Here is a 16,807-nt window from a genome sequence, read left to right on the forward strand (position 1 = left end):
AGCTTTATGGGGAATCTGAACGCTGGGAGGTCATATTTTCTTTTTTAATAAAGTCCATTTCTAAAACCTGGGTCTCTTTGCTACGGATACGGAAACATTTTCTAAATAAAAACCCTCCTGGTCAGTCTTTCGATATGTAAGAAGACTGCATGCAGATGGGATGAGGGTGCTTAAACCAAAAAAAGCCACAAATAATAATAATTACATCATAATATGAAAGCTTTGAGGTTACTTGAATATCTGGCAAAAAGATTTAAAACACACCAAAAAAATACAAAACTAGTTTACTGCATAGTTACTAAATCACGATGACAATGCAAGTTTCAATTATTTAAAGCGTTAAACAATTAGACAATATTAATAAAATTACATGCATTTTTTATATATGGAAATTGTAAACAATGAAGTTGGCTGCAAACGAATTTGAATTTTTTTTAGAACGTTGAATGTCTCTGAAATTTCGATTTTTCTCAATTCTGAATATTGTTTTGATACCTATCTGTATTTCCTTTTTTTAAGTGCACTTAAGTATTTTTTTTAAATTTTTTTTAGATATTATATTCCTACTTGGTTCTCCCATTGCTGCTGCAGCTCCTTGCCAAGTCAACTCTATACATTTGGTCTTTCCTCTCACACCCTACCTCGGTCCATGAACACATCTCTTCATTGGCAGCGCACGCACGGAGATACCCACCTTCCAGGGGGTCCAGACCCCCCGAGCACAAGAGCTTTTCATGCGCCCGTTAATTGCAATGGGGGTTGTGTTCCGGCCGAATGGGGGTTACACTGCAGCAAGTACTGCAATAAGCATTCACAGTTGGTGGTGCCGTTCGTGGCAGCGGACGGTGCATTTAATATTATTAGCAGCCGAGCCATGATTGTACGTTTTATCCAGCCTTTATACATCGGCAGCTACTGGGAGAGCTGTCATGCGCATAGATACATTGACAGAGTGACAGCCACACATTTGATTTTAAATTAGAAAATACAAAATTTAATTTAGTCAACAACAAACGTTTCTTTGTGCGTTTAGGCATCCTGTTAGCCATGACAAGCAGAATGCCGTCAGCCCGCTGCCGGAGAATGTTAAATCTCTGCTTTTACATCTGTACCATATGTTCGGAGTTTGTTAGAACACAATCTGATGCGCTCGAGTACGACATCTTATTAGCAGGCGTAGGAAATCACACACCCTGACAGGCGAGGATGACATATCAAACAAGATTAATTGCAAAAAACTCAAAAGGGGGAAGCTTCACGGAACTGCATCTCGACAGCGTCACAGAAGCTACGCGAAGCTACTGTCCGAAACGCTGACAGCGCGAAACACACGGCGCAAACAGAGAAGCCAGTTTTTTTTTTTTTTTTTATAGGCATCGGTGACGTCAAAGATTTTGCATGTTGCTGATCTATACATGTGAAGAGATCCCGCCGCATATTGCGAGATATGTAAATGCACAGAATTGAAGTATAGGCGTCCGGTCTGGGCCAGGATATTTTTACTGCTCCTTACATTATTTTGAATTGAGTATGCCATTTAAATTCTTGCAATCGTTACACTTGTGGTTTTCATTTTATTTGGGAGTAAACGGGATGAACAGAATCCACGATAACATCCAGCTCCCAGGTGCATTGCCAGATTTCCTCAAATCCTGAGGTCTATGTCATTCAAAAGAAAAGTATTGTAACACCATGGTAACATGTTCATTTACACTTCTCGGGATCTGCATAATTAACCCTTTACACTAACTCTACCCTTCAACAGCAAATGGTTCTGATAGACTTGGGAGAGGTAATTGCTGCCTGTGGTGGATTTAGTCAAACATTGTCCAAACGACTGAAGGGCCCACCTCTGCCCTGTAGCCTATAAAACATGGGGTAAGAGTACTGGACAGAAACATGCAAGTGCTACGTGGCCCTTTTGGTGCAAATCTATCTCCATAAAAAATAAACTTTATGTTTATGTAAATTAAACCTTAAGGATGTGCAACACTAACTTCAGGGACTTGTTTCAGAAGTGAATTCAATTGATCCAGCTGATGAAGAGAAAAAAAAACGAATATTCAAACAAAAGCCGTGTAAAGATATCAGACAGTATCCAAATCTCTTTCCACGCACACAAAGAAATTCAAATCGGGGGAAAGTAATTGATTTCATTTGCCTTTTTGGGCAGCTATGTAGTTAAATGATGTTAAGAATTGTGAACAATGCTATAAAATAAATAGAACAAACTGTAAAGAAGTGTTTTATTTCTACATACGGGGCAAGAAATAAAGTGTTATCCGAAACTTCTGCTCTGAAGGCGGCTCTTCAGAGCAGACACAAAAATGTTACCAGTAATAATTTTTTATTTTTTTTTTACCATTTCCAAAAAGGCCAGTCCCAGGGAAGTGCAAAACGCAAAATAAACAGCAAAGAAAAAAAATGCTGCAAGAGCATCATTAAAATACAAAATATTTATATTATGGAACTATTAACACATGATGTTTGCTTGTAAAACTTTGGAACCGCACAGCTGATTTTTCTCATTTTGCTAAAATCAAGTCCATGTCATCTTCCAAGTATCTCCAATATTTTCAATTTGCTTCATCCTTAGAGGCTTCATCAAAGTTCTCTACAAGTTCTGTTGAGAAACAAAGAAAAAGATTAATTTTAAGGTTTTACGTTGGTTGTGTCATAGATGACAAGGCAGGATTGAGTATGGCAATCCACGGAGTCTACAATGTATTATAAAAGGGACAATACCAGAAAGCTTCTCAGGTTCTGCATAACATGAATTTAAAGGGGCATTCTACCGTCGCAATCAGCCTACAAAGGAATTCACATTAGGAAGCGCGGGGATCTTATTGCAACCCCGGGAAATCTTCCAATAGTAAGCTCAGAGCTGGCTGGCGGGGAGTCATTCATGCCGCACAGCATAAGGTGCAAATCGCTCTCATATGGAGACAAAAAAAGCACCAACATCCATTTTTACAGATGAATGCAAATGAATCACGCCCTCGAGAACTCTTGTCCAAACAGTGTTGCCGTTTTAAACAGGGTTCACTACTTTGTCGCTAAAGGAACTTTGATTTCAATTGCAAAAAGTAAACAATATTAACTTTCTACAAGTCGAACTATAAGCTCCTTAAGGCCTTTTAAGGAAAGCATTCAGAGCAGAATGAATACTCACCAGGAACATCGTCTTCCTCCTCCTCTATGTCCTCTGGTTTGGAAGTTTTACTATCCAACACTGAAAAGAGAAACGCCAATGATAGTCAGGAAGATAAGCACACTAACAACCAGATTTGTGATTAAGTGATATATTTCACAAGGTTTAAGACATTTCAAGATCCCATTCAAGCCACAAAGATGGAACATTTGCTTCGATAACCTTATATGAATGCAGATCTGCTTTTTTGTTACAGGTCAATGCTATTTATTCTAAATTGTACTGCAGTTATGTCAAACCATGGCATAAATACATGAATGCCAGACTAACGTAAGACTTTGAGCAGTACCAACATGTCCAAGAACTCAAATGAGCAATTAAACGTGCAATAAAATCTCAGGTTACGACTGTGTTTACCTCCCGTCCCTAATAGTGCGTCTGAGAGACAAACAAAAATGTTCTTGGGTTACGTAAAGCCGAAATAATTAACTTGCAAAATTTTACACACTGGAATTCAGTCTGGAGTAAAGCATCTCTCCCGACAAAGATTAAAATACCCATAAAAATAACAATGAGCTCAGACTGCGCTTTTATTACAGTTACATAAAACCTGAACGGCATGTTAGGCTAGCCCATCTGGTCTCGAGTTTTCTGGGTGTGTAAACGGCGAGCGTGTAACGTGCTGACTCAGCAGCGCCCATGTACTCACCCTGCCTTGGGAACTGTTCAGCTAACTTGCGGAGACTTGTGAGACTGTCAGCCCCCAGTTGGCTTAAGATCCCTGGGAGCATTTCTGTGATCTGTTTAACTTCTGCGTGACCGGTGATCGCAAACGTGTTGGCAGAGAGAGATGCCTGGACCTTGGGATTGTTGAAGTGGATAACCGTGCCGTCATCTTTAATCATATTCACCTACAGAGAAAAACATTTTAAACAGGGATTTGACACCTAGAACTGTATACAAGCAAACTTCAGACTGCTCAACCTCTTCATGACACATTGCATTGTTTTGAATGGGTTTAAGGACAACCCATTGTACATAAGGGGTTAATGCTGTTAGAGCATGAGATGAAACACGTCCACATGTATCCCTTCTGGTTCATGTATGTCCAGGAGATGCTCCAAAAGTATTATATACATGACACAAGAAACTCATGTACGTTAGATGAATGCGAACCACTCATCATTGTGTATGGAAACTACATGATCCGTGTGAATTTTCTGACCATGGTAACAAATTGCGATAATATCTCCAAACTCAGGACTTTAACCGCAGGAAACACCACTACTAAAATGACATCTAACTACCTTAAATATTTATATACTGTTATTTGAGGTTAGCAGGTCTTTTTATTTCTATATGGTCTGTTTTTGACCCACAAGGCACAAGGATGAGAAAAAAAAACGTAAAGATGCAGACCAGTGAACCTTTTTAATGCAGCAACTGCGGTGGAATAGGATAGAAAAAGCAATAAATAGTAACTTATTCTGCAAGACTAACTGCTCATTTCTCCAAAACGCAAATGTCTTCTTTTAGCTGACGGGGAGAATGTTTTCAGGGTTTATTACATGGTCATTTTCCAAGGGAACAAAACCGTACCTCCTCGATGCCAGCAATATTATTTACTGCCAGTTTTTTGAGAGAGCTCTGAAGTTTTTTGTCATCAGCGGTAGCAGTTCTGTGTACAACCTTCTTCTTTCTGCGGGCTGTACCCTAATGGAAGAAGAAAACAAAAATAAAAACATGTTCCGACCCTATAAAACCCACCTGCACCCTGCTTGGCTTCACACAGTACGGTAACACTAAAGTAAAGCTCTAAATGATGAGCACTAGAAATACAAAGTTACATACAATAAAAAAAAGCACATGTAGTAACCGTCAAACAGGCAACAAAAGGACATAAAAAGGACATAAAAGCCAAGAAAAACACTTGAGGACTGACCTTGCCTCCTATCCGCACTTGTGCCTGAAGCTTTGCAAGTTTTTCTTGATTCATATTGAAACTGAAAGAGTTAAAGAGCAGCATTAAATAACTAAAACCACATTCAGTGAGAAGCAGAACGCAAAGGGAATATATTACATATATTAAAGAGAAGATATGATAAGAACAATATATAAATATAGTGAGCATTTTGGGATCATCAGCAACATATACACACATCGTAGAGGTTATTTTAAACGAGGCAAATCTGATTCACATTGTTAAATATAGCACAATCAGCAGAAACCTTGTATTGAGTGAGCAACACTTGTTTTTCTTTTTGTCTCCAGGGGTGAACATCTATATTCCCCCGGGGCAAACAGATTAAAGCTACTAAGAAATGCACATCGACGAAACAGGATAATTAATTTCCATAACGAAATTTGGCAAAGCAAAAAATAGGATTGCTACTTTTCCTTAGTTTCTTCATTCCCAGGTTGCTAAGGACCACGTATCAAACTTTTATCACTTCCGAGCACAGCAAAATGTATTGCGGCTCATTATTAGCCCAAAACTTGGGGAATTAGACATTTAGACAATCCCGAGGCAAAGCCCAAAACAGGGTCTTATCGCTATAACACCCAAAGGAACCCACTGACTGCACCAGGCACCTGACGCCATAGCGACAAGAACGGCTCTTTATTCCATTATTTTCCTAATCACATGACCACCTTAAGTAAACAGGGCGAGGAGTCGCACAAAGGCAGAAAAGTCTAAGCTATGGGCAAATCTCCCAACTATATAAGAAAAGGCAGCTGCATATCTACCCCCGGATCTGTGACTAGATTGTAAACTCACAAGAGCAGGGACCCTCTTATTTTGTACCAGTTTGCGATTTTAATTTATTTTACCTACTCTGTTGTAGCAGCGCTACAGAATCTGCTGTCGCTATATAAATGTAACATACACAATGATTCTGAGACGTTATACAGAATTAATCAAATGGATTAAGGGTGTCATAAATGTTCTTCCTGTTTGCGCAAGATGTCATTTATATGTAAGACTATAAGGCCTAACTGTAGCCTTTGCAAATGTGCACAGAGTATGCTGTATACGAGACCCAGCACAGCCATACAAGGTCACGAACGTGAGGTGCCATGTTGGGGGCTCTAAATAGATCTCCCCCCGAGAAAGGCGCACACAGTGGATATAACCCCGTGCAAGCAGCCGCTGAAGCCTAAGGCTTCGCTAAGGATTCATATATCTTGTCTCCAGTACGCGCAGAATCCAACACGCTGGGCGTATAAACACTAGTGGAGAAATGACAGCCATACTAACCTAACCCACACTAAATACGGGCCTCTGTCTAGAGATGCGGCTGCTCTTGTGCTTGGAGCTCGGGATCCCTTCCGGTTTGTGTGCAGACACCAGAGAAAATCTCACTTCCTACACTTGGCCTCCTCAAATCTAACGGGAAAAGCTTAGGCGAGCTCCTGAACGCAGCCACCGGGAGGAACTCACCTTACCGTAGAGCTCCGCAGCAGCACGAGGTAATCAAGATGGCGCCGACGGTAGAAGGGAGGGACGCAGCGTCTCGACGTACCAAGTAGGCGGGGCCCACAAGGGTCGCGATGACGTAACTGGCGCTGCGCTAATAGGGTAATGCGCGCAGGCCAAGGTGGTGTTAGACGAATTAGGCCTTCTCGGCGGCTGTATATTTGACAATGTGCTGCGTCTGCTATAAATAAACCCCTTGGCCTGTCACATAGTGATTTACAGGCTTATGTTAAAGGGCCGCTTTCATGCATATGATAGCCAAGAGGTCCCATTAAATTGACATGGTGTCCCTATTGGAAATGCATGGAAACGCGTGTAAAGGGGGATACGGGGTGGGGAGCTGCAGATTTGCAACCGGAGTTTCTCTGTGGGGCAGTGCATTTGGAAGTATTTAAAATTCCTCCCAGCGTTTTATGGAGAATGCTGGTTTCATTGTTTCTTCAGCAGGGACTGAAAATAGAATTTCTTCAGTAATACGCAATAAGTTACACGACATTGCAACACAATCCTCTACTTCCAAAGTGTGCATATAAGCACTGAATATTAATTTTTACTGTATATTGTATCACAACAATAAATCCTATTGCCTTCCATTGGTCTAGAATTTCTTACGCTGTTTTTACAAGAGATTACAGAAAAAAGGTTCCAGGCGAGGTAAAGGGGTGGGTAAGGGAGGCAGTGTGTGTTAAAACGAGTGTGTGTTAGCATGAATGTGTGTGTATAATAATGCATGTTAGTTAGCAGGTGTGGGACCGATAGGGCCACTTGGCTTTAGCTATCCCTCTCAGGCCAGAGGGTGCCAGCCCTCCCCTGACTATGAAGCTGGTATTTCTTTTAGATGATAGTACTTATGAGGTTAACACAAGGAATTCCGTTAATACCTGAATTCTATCCCTGTATGCCGTATAACACATACACCGTTCTGATTAGCTTCTGTTTCTTTAACCATGTAAATAGCAAATGAAAATAAAATGCTAAATGAAATAAAAGCAGGTTTTTGTTTACCTGCATTACTGTTACCACTTAATGTTATACTCAAGGAGAAAAATTATGACATTTCTCTGGGATCCTCCCTACATCCAAAGCGCAAAGCCCTCTGGCCTACAATTGCTCTGCCTGAGATTGATGAGCGTTGCAATCCACCAGGACAGACACATCTGCTTCCTGCAGGGATCCTGCTGTGATCTCTCCTTGACCTCTATGGCTTTTCTCACACGTTCGGTGAGCAGAGCGCCCCCTGTCTGCAGAATGATACACAAGCAGTCAGGCCGGGGCCCTCCTCAGGCTCCGCCCCCTGTCTGCAGAATGAAACACAAGCAGTCAGGCCGGGGTCCTCCTCCGGCTCCGCCCCCTGCATCCGCTCACATCACTTCCCCGAGTGCTGCACGTCTCTATATCCCGCTCCCTGCTCTGGATATGCGGCCCTCCGGTACCCGGGACTCGGCAGCGCTGTGCGCAGGCCTCCTACTACTGCTCGGGGCCCTCCTGGTGTCTGCAGAGGAAGGCCTGGGCCGGGGTAATTATCCTTCTATCAGGAGGGGGTTTTAGGGGCTGACAGAGGGGTATAATGTGGGTGACACACCCTGGGGGGCCGTGGGTAATTGGGGTGCCCCTTGGTTAGTCTACCTTTGGGCCCCCAGTTGTGCTGCAGAGGGTTTGGGGCAGTAAATAGGGGAATTCCCACTATACTATTCAATGGCTTCGCTATCATTCTATGGTTTCAATGAGTATGTGTGTGATATTTGTGTAAGTAGTTTGTTGTGAAAATAAATTGCATCATTTGTAACCTTATCACTTATTCCCCTGTCACCTGTGAGTTCTCTCCCACCTGTGGTCCTCGGCCATCTGCTGCTGACCTGGAAGCCGCTTCAGAACACGGCAGGGATTGTGTCGCAGGGCGCAGTTTGATCGCCTCAATATTTATTAAAAGCCCTCTTAGGTGCTCTTTGATTGCGTCTGTCAATCCGTTATTATAATGTCAGTGGCTTTGGGGGTTCTCTTTCTTCCGGGTATTTAATGTGTTAATTTTTTGCCAGCTCTTTTTATTTAATATGTAGTGAGTTTGTATCAAAATATGTTATCTGAATTTAGGATTTGGAGATCATATCAACTGGAGGACTCTAGAAGATGCAAAAAAGGAGGCGGCTGCCAGGTAACGTCTGTCCAGGACCCAGCATTTTGCGGGTTCTTGAGACAAGTCTGGCTGGTGTATTATAAAATACTGGTTCCTGGGTGGTGAAAGAAAGTATATTATAAGATACTGGTTCCTTTGCATTTTCGTGGTGAGCCCTATGTAGATACAGGGTGTCATTCTGCTGAATGCACCCATATGCATTTGCCCCTTTGCCTGCCCTGGCTCCTTTCTGTGTGTTAATATACATTCTTCTTTAGTGGGGCTGTCATGGTAAATGGTCTCTTTAATGGGAAAAACACCCTTTTAAGAACTGTTTAAATGATAAAGTAACAAGGTGTTGTCTAATAGAGGGATTTAAAGCCCTGCTGAGTTGTGCAGGATATGGTCTAATAAGTTTGCATACATTTGGGCTGCTAAACTTGTGTTTGTGTTTGCAGCGGGCTACCGATAATGCTTGTGATCCATAAAACCTGGTGCGGAGCCTGCAAAGGTAATTTAAATGACATCATCTACTTAGCTATAGGTCCTTATGTATTGGTTCTTCAGCAAATCTACATCTCTCTCTCTCTCTCTCTCTCTCTCTCTCTCTCTCTCTCTCTCTCTCTCTCTCTCTCTCTCTCTCTCTCTCTCTCTCTCTCTCTCTCTCTCTCTCTCTCTCTCTCTCTCTCTCTCTCTCTCTCTCTCTCTCTCTCTCTCTCTCTCTCTCTCTCTCTCTCTCTCTCTCTCTATGTATGTGTAGATGTGAAAACTGGACCTTTAAATGTATACTATGGGGGAGGAATAATTATGTAGATTCTATCACCACCCTGCCTGAACCTTGGCTTATGTCCCCATATATAATAGTGATATTCTATTTGTTTTGTAGCATTGAAGCCAAAATTTGCAGAGTCCAAGGAACTTTCAGAATTGTCGCATAACTTTGTGATGGTCAATGTCGAGGTGAGGGAATAAAGCCTACTTCTCAACGGCAGACTTTGTGTCTGAAAGTATTTTGTTACAAACTGGTTTAAGCGTGGCCTTGTCACATTGTCTTGCTGTCTCTAGGATGAAGAGGAGCCAAAAGATGAAGCTTTTAGCCCTGATGGTGGATACATTCCTCGAATTCTTTTCCTGGGTCAGTGTGATTTATAGGACTGGTTTTGGCTCGTACTATGAACAAGCGACTATGATGGCTCTATAGCCGCATTTATTTATTCTTTGCTTCGTTCTTTGTTTCCCTGACCGTACGTTCAAGTTTAGTTAGCAAATGGTACGTTAATTTTGTTTTTGGTCCTAACTTAGAATATTAATGTTGCAGATCCCAGCGGTAAAGTTCGTCCTGAGATTATAAATTCCAGAGGGAACCCAAGTTACAAGTATTTCTACAACACAGCTGAACAAGGTATGTAATGTGACATACGCTGCCCGCATACTTAAGGATTTGTCTGTCCCAACAGGCAAGGTGTTTTAAACAATTCACAGGTAAAACCGGCTAGTTTCTGTTAATTTGATGGGTCAATATAAATGCATAGAATGTCAGCTTGTGCCTTTATTCCGTTGAGGAATAACCGGCACTGCATCCATTTGGGTTGTAAGCAGGTTACTTGGCAGTGCCGTAAGGATACGTCCGGTACCTGGATTGGATTTCGCCTTCTACCCATTTTTAGTTACCAAGTCCTTGGCAAAACCTTGTATCTGTAACTTCCTACTTATTCTTTATTTCCAGTCATTGAAGGAATGAAGGAAGCCCAGGAGATATTAACAGGGGATGTCTTCAGAAAGCAGATGGATGAGTTGTAACCCCGCATCAGGAGCTGTGCACCAACTGTGGAGTGTAAATGGTCATCTTCCTAACAAAAACTAAAAATATATATATATATATTTTTTTTTTTTGGAAACCTTCATAAAACTAGTAAATCTTTTTTTTTTTCTTTCACAATTTCTTAAATTGAGCTTGTGTTTTCATGGTTCCTTTTAGTCCATAGCACATGTATTTTAATTATTAAATGTATTGTTCTATTTAGGGATAGATGGTTACAGATTTCATGGTCGTTCCTCTGGAATTCAGACTTTAGCGTGAGCACAGAGAGACCACCGATCCAGGAGACGAAATGGCTCTAGGTAGATTTAATTGAAATTTGTACCTGGAAAATATGCCCGTGTAATCTTGGTCCCCAGAGAGATCAACCTCGGTTTATACCAACGATGTATGGAAATAACACACCGGATACTCCCGGCCTGTGACATTGTTAATATCTCTATATTGTATAGTGATGTCACTCTGGCAGCTATGACCTCATTAAAGTTTCATAAAGTATAGAACGACAGGCTGCTTCAGTGGTTCCAGGATTTGTGCATTAAACAAGCTCTACATTTGTACACAGAACACTAGATATAGGATATATTTGTTTTTGTTTTTTGATGTTTCAACCATGTCGGCATTTAACAAAAACAAAAAAAAAAAAACCCAGCAGAATGAACAGCCCATTGATAGGCGAGTGCATGCCGTCCTTAATATGAAACTATTACCAGCATCTTAATTACTTTATTTAAAAAAATGTTATCCATAATACATGTATTTATATTCCTTACATATATGCCCACCACCACCACCTTAGCCGACAGCCCAGGCTTTACAACATCTTCCTTTTCGGCTTTGATCGTTTGTTTAAATGCAAATATGTGATATGTAGGTGGCATCTTCTTTTTTTTTTTTTTTTTTTTTTTTTTTCTTTTTTCATTTGGCTGTAATTTGTTAAAAAAAACTGTTTAAATATCTGTCCTTACTGCTGCAAAGAGCAAACATTAATTTAAGTGGTTCTTGGTACATTTAAAACTGTTTCTTTTAAAGGAAAGGCTTTTTATTGTTATTAGAAATGCTTTTTGTTGGGGTCTTGCTCTTTTGTTAACAGATTACGGGTAACATCTATTGATGTTATGTTTGTTTAAAACATAGTTTTACAAAAAAAAAAAAAATCCCCCCCCCCGGCTGCTTCATAGTCAAATATCAGTAGCTTTCATGCATTTCACAACTATGAAAGTGTAACTAAATCTCACATCCAGCAATGGGGGGCATCACCATCCCATATTACAACTTTGAAGATAGGGCAATCCCTACACAAGTTTATCTCGGTCAAACTGAGATTAACAATAGACTTGTGCCCAGTGGCATATCCTGGCCTAGGGCTGCAAAACTGGGTGGCAGATTGCCCTCTTGGGTGATCAGCGGGCCGCGTACAAGAGATATATCTGACCGCCCCCCCGTACCCACTTATGCTATAGAGGGCTGTGCCAAGCTGGCAAAGCCTCCATCATATGCAGCAAAATAAATGCCCGGCTCATACTATCTAAAGGGCGAAAGGGAACGTTAGCGTATCACTGCCGCTAGCAATCGACTCGTCCCTAAACTACGGTACGGCTGCATGAAGAAGGCCCTGATATCCTCGCTCCGCATGGTTCTCCTGCCCAGAACACAGTTCTGTGAGATATTTGATGGTGAACGCTGCATTGCTGTGCCAAGCGTTTATAAATGTTTTAACGTGTAAACATTTTAGTAGTATTTTGTACATTTTTGACACAAAAACAGCTATATATTCTTGTATACACATTAATGCCAAGGGTTAATAGGTTAAGGCCATAATCCCGAAGATGTTTTAGCTCTGATTTTCAGTACCAAGATGTCTCTCGCCTTTAAAACTACTTTTAAGTCCAAAAAATACCAATAAGGGATATAATGGGAAACCAGTAAAAAAAATTTTTTATGGAATGGTACAGCTGCTCATGCTAATAGTGGAAAACTAACATATATATATAACTTCTACACGTATATATATCTCTACACACATTGTTTAGGTGAGATTTCTGGCATTATATATAATGAGCTATATACTTTTAATTTCTTTTGCTATATGTAATATGTTTAAGGTATTGATTTTTGCTACACATTTATACGGCCGAGTGCGATCGTGCATTTTAAAATATGTTTTAAGTAAATAAAAACTTAATGTAGAACTTGAAAACATATTTTAGTAACTTGACCGTCTCTAATTCAGGAATGTTTATCTGTCCACAAGGGCCACTATCCTGCCAGAGCTTTATGATGTGTTAATTAATGTAGTACATCGCTGTACAAGGTGCTATGTGTTGTCTTGAAGTCCCTTTGTGGTTGAAGCTGTGATCCTCTTGTGCTAATCTTTGCATCCATCCTTCCCCACCAAGCATGCAAATAATACTATTTTTGCATCTGTTCAATTCCTGAAGAAATAAGTTGGAATTTTGTAAACCTCAAGGAAATAAAGTTTTGTTAAAAAAATTGGTTGATACATTTTTTTTTTCTCTGACGTTAGCGAAAACTTTTTGAAAAAGCCTTTGCAATTCCCTCATTAGACATTTAATGAATTGCAGGGCCAGACTGGAGAGGTGGTTTTTTTTTTAATATGAGAGAAAGAAGAGGTTATGGTGGTAGAAGAGAGACACGAGTTGTAAGAGGAACAAAGAGGGTGGTTAGGGGTGTACTTGGGTAAGAGTGTAGGGATGTGGGGGGGGTGCAGCATTTATTAGGGCTCTGTAGGTCTGGGTCAGAAGTTTGAATTTGGTTCTGAAGGGTTAAAGAGCCATTGGCACAATGGAGCAGTGGATGAGGAACGGTGGGAAGGGAAGATTGGCTTTGCTGCCATATTGAAGATGCTTGGTGGAAGAGGGGGAGACCAATTAGTAGGGAGTTGTTATAATCCAGACGGGAAAGAACGAGGGAGTGGATTAATATTTTAGTCGTTTCTTATGTGAGGAAAAGGTGAATTCAGGTTTTTCAGGTGAAGGGAGCAGGATTTGGTGAGTGGCTGATGTGAGGTATGAAGTAGAGAGCAGAGTCGAGCGTGACACCAAGGCAGCAAACTTGGTCTCTTGGTTGGCCAGTGGATTTCAACAGTAATACAGCTGAGTGGGGTACGCCACAACACCGCTCCCACAAACCGGACTTTCCCCGCGACGACACACAGAGAGTTCCCCGGTGTACACAAAACAGCAAAAACTATAACGTTTCCAGGGGTGCCATAAAGTGCTATTACCGCATGGGGATGGGGGGTGGTAGATGGAATATGGGGTGGGGGCAGGTCAGTTAGATCTGGGGTTAGTCTTCCTTCTCAAGACCGTCCGGTGGAGCAGTCTTTGAACAAGTTGAAGGTCCCGCCTTCAGACTCCCACCTTAGTGACTTACTCCCAATACTCTATTTTATATACTTCAAAAGTTTATTTAAAAAAAAAAAATCCCCATTCCTAATAAAATTACATCCAATAAACTCATCACCTGTTTTTCCCCATCAGATCCTCTTCCGACACAAGAATATATGAATTAATCAATGTCTGCAGGGAGCAGTTGCTTAGAAACCTGTTTTAAATGTGTGCAGCTTTTGTACAAAAGGTCACAGGTAAGAGGCTTTTCTTGGTAAATCTTTTTATAGTTTTGTTTGCCAGTCACTGTCACCATTTCTTGGGTCACAACCGCTTACAAGATGATACATTGAAAGGACCGTGGTTTAACCCCTTGGCTTCCAATAGGCTTCGTTTCATCAATTCAAATTAAAAATTAAGATCTATCCATCATACATCTATACATCGTTGTACCCAAAATTAACCCACTTCTTACGCCACAGATTTTGCTTGGATTTGCTTGGTTGCTTTTAATAACAGAACACCTAAAATTCTGGTTGGGAAATTAAGTTGTGTCTCTCCATCCTAAAATCGGCTACCGATCTCCTCTGGTCCACCTTGTACTCCGTGTTCTCCTAGGCGCATGGGTCTTTTTTTATTACACAAATATTTAAAGCTTCATTTTAGTGCCGACCTAAACATTTTTTAAGATTTACAGAAATCATTCTGAGCACAAGAGGGCACTGTCAGGCCATATAGGTTTAACTGAGTGCTACGTCTGAGAGCTTGGCATTTTTTGTGAAAAAATATATATTTTTATGTGTACAATAACGTAATGTAACAAAAAGCATTGGTGGTAAAACTATTAAAAAAAAAAAGCAACAGTAACACTTAAAAGAATATCGAAATTCTCAATTTGCCTTAATTCATTATGTAGAATAAAGGTCCATGCCTGGCAGAGATTTCTACAGGAAGGGCTGAACTGGCCCTGCCATTTGCATAGCTCAATCTGTGAGCTCGCTGGGGTTCGTTCTTCATGATGTTAAAGTTATGTCAGTGAGATGAAACTACAGCTCTCCTGTAAAGTCTCCTGCCAACTACCTCTTTAGTATTAAACCGCCATAGAAGGAACAGAAAGCCGAAGGGAACACTGGTGAGTGTGGTGTTGAAGAAATGGGAAGTCCTGTTGAAGAAATGGGCGCTCTTACTACAGGGGCCAACACATTTAGTTTGGATCTAGAAGTCAAAAAAGTTAGGAGCCAGCTTTTTTTCCCCTTCATGTTTTTATTTTCATATATTAGGTGATCTGGGGTTTGTCGAGCCTTGCCATGCACTAACATACATTTACACACTAACACCATACAGTAACAGACACACAAACTTCTTATGCACACAGACTTGCTTGAGCACTATATACATATACACACTGACTCGAGCTATATACACACTGATTCTGATACTACAATATACATATACTGACTCGAGCACGATACATATACACACGGACTCTGACACTACAATATACATACACTGGCAGTACAGTATACACACACACACTGACTACAGCACAATACATATACACACAAACACACTGACTCCAGCACTATGCATATACACACAAATACACTGACTCCAGCACTATGCATATTAACACACACACACACACACACTGACTCCAACACTATGCATATACACACAAACACACTGACTCCAGCACTATGCATATACACACACTCACATACACTACTTCCCATTTCACCTTGTCGAGACCCGCCACGCCACCACCATAGTGAATCCGGCACCCTATGATTTCCCGTGGGGCATGGTGAAACGCATGCCGCGAGGCTCCCGGCGGGGTCACTACACAGATTCATGATGGCAGCCCTGCAAAACCCTGGGAGCCGGGAAGTCGTCTCTAGTTGCCATGGCGACCTGGTACCAGGGGTTTGTCAAGCCCTGTCATAATATTTGTTAGACGTGGGACAGTTGGAGGGAAGTTGGGAGGGAGATTAGTTATTATTATGCGATATTGCAGTCATTGGTCCGCGTCTATACCATCTGTGTCTTCTATGAACTCATACTATCTTAATATGACATCACATCTGAGTAAAGGGTCTCGGGAGCAACCTTTAATCTGCATGTGGTAGAGGAGTAAGGAACAATATCTCAGATGCTTTCCAAATTATTATTTTTTTTTATTTACTGAGGCCTCTCATTTTCAAATAAATCTGCCTTTTGCTTTTAATAGCAAACTTTTCAAACATGTCATTTGGCACCAGAAAGAAAAAGAGTTGGGGTTAATTGTAATCCGTAAAATGGCGTAGACTCTCAACTCTTGGCATGACTGGCCTTTCTTAGAGACCGGAGTAAATTATCCAGAGCGCAATCCATCGGATAATTTCTATGTGCATTGCTACATAAATTGATTTTATGATCTCAATGCAGAACTCTTGGTTGCCACGATTTCTTTTTTACGGGGTGTAGTTACAGGTGTGGCCAGGGCAGTGGTATATTTTGGTTTGGTAAAGCCCTTGGTATGGCCCAGGAACACATCTTAAGCCATCCCCATGGCTTGCTGGCCATCTGACAAACCGGGCCTGGTGGGCTGCTGGCCAAGAGATCTCCATACACGCTGGGTACATGTAGCTCTGGATAAGGATACTTTGACCAACATAGTTTAATTACAAGGAAGATTTCTGATCCCCAAAACTTGCCCTTTGTCCAGCAGCCCACTGAGGAGCCCGATCACCCAAATCTCCCTGGTTTTGTGACAGGGGGCCACTGCCCCCATACCTACTGCCCTAAGCCTAGGCCACACTATGCTACTTGGTGACAGGTAGGGCTTTATCCAGAATATTAATGCGACTTTGTGAACCGCGATACCTGTTTGTGTAGCCGGGGTCATCAGAAGACCAAG

General features: G+C 41.3%; 2 protein-coding genes across 4 annotated transcripts; one reads left to right on the forward strand and one right to left on the reverse strand.

Moving 5' to 3' along the window:
• Positions 1-2,232: 2,232 nt before the first annotated feature.
• Positions 2,233-6,690, reverse strand: BTF3L4 (basic transcription factor 3 like 4). Of its 3 annotated transcripts, none has more exons than XM_053469829.1 (6): positions 6,594-6,690; positions 5,094-5,154; positions 4,751-4,864; positions 3,861-4,062; positions 3,173-3,232; positions 2,233-2,623 (listed from the first exon to the last, which is right to left on the reverse strand). In XM_053469829.1, the coding sequence occupies exons 2-6, from the start codon at positions 5,145-5,147 to the stop codon at positions 2,577-2,579; spliced, it is 477 nt and encodes a 158-aa protein (XP_053325804.1). In that variant the 5' UTR covers positions 5,148-5,154; positions 6,594-6,690; the 3' UTR covers positions 2,233-2,576. The 3 variants fall into 3 exon arrangements, with proteins under 3 accessions (XP_053325804.1, XP_053325805.1, XP_053325806.1); XM_053469830.1 differs by having other exon boundaries at positions 6,599-6,677; XM_053469831.1 differs by lacking the exon at positions 6,594-6,690 and adding an exon at positions 6,411-6,555.
• Positions 6,691-8,024: 1,334 nt separating this feature from the next.
• TXNDC12 (thioredoxin domain containing 12) lies at positions 8,025-10,609 on the forward strand. The gene is made up of 7 exons (XM_053469828.1): positions 8,025-8,145; positions 8,721-8,781; positions 9,201-9,253; positions 9,629-9,702; positions 9,808-9,877; positions 10,061-10,144; positions 10,469-10,609. Exons 1-7 carry the CDS (start codon positions 8,046-8,048, stop codon positions 10,540-10,542), a joined length of 516 nt encoding a protein of 171 aa, XP_053325803.1. The 5' UTR covers positions 8,025-8,045; the 3' UTR covers positions 10,543-10,609.
• The last annotated feature ends 6,198 nt before the right edge of the window (positions 10,610-16,807 follow it).

Source organism: Spea bombifrons, chromosome 6 (assembly GCF_027358695.1).
Source record: "Spea bombifrons isolate aSpeBom1 chromosome 6, aSpeBom1.2.pri, whole genome shotgun sequence".
Classification (NCBI taxonomy): Eukaryota; Metazoa; Chordata; class Amphibia; order Anura; family Pelobatidae; genus Spea; species Spea bombifrons.

Coding starts and splice junctions, on each gene's coding strand:
- TXNDC12 (XM_053469828.1), top strand. CDS start 8,046: ATGCGGCCCTCCGGTACCCGGGACTCGGCAGCGCTGTGCGCAGGCCTC. Junction 8,146..8,720: donor AGAGGAAGGCCTGGGCCGGG/GTAATTATCCTT, acceptor ATCTGAATTTAG/GATTTGGAGATCATATCAAC. Junction 9,703..9,807: donor TTGTGATGGTCAATGTCGAG/GTGAGGGAATAA, acceptor TGCTGTCTCTAG/GATGAAGAGGAGCCAAAAGA.
- BTF3L4 (XM_053469829.1), bottom strand. CDS start 5,147: ATGAATCAAGAAAAACTTGCAAAGCTTCAGGCACAAGTGCGGATAGGA. Junction 3,233..3,860: donor TGAACAGTTCCCAAGGCAGG/GTGAGTACATGG, acceptor TTCTCTTTTCAG/TGTTGGATAGTAAAACTTCC. Junction 2,624..3,172: donor GGAGGAAGACGATGTTCCTG/GTGAGTATTCAT, acceptor GTTTCTCAACAG/AACTTGTAGAGAACTTTGAT.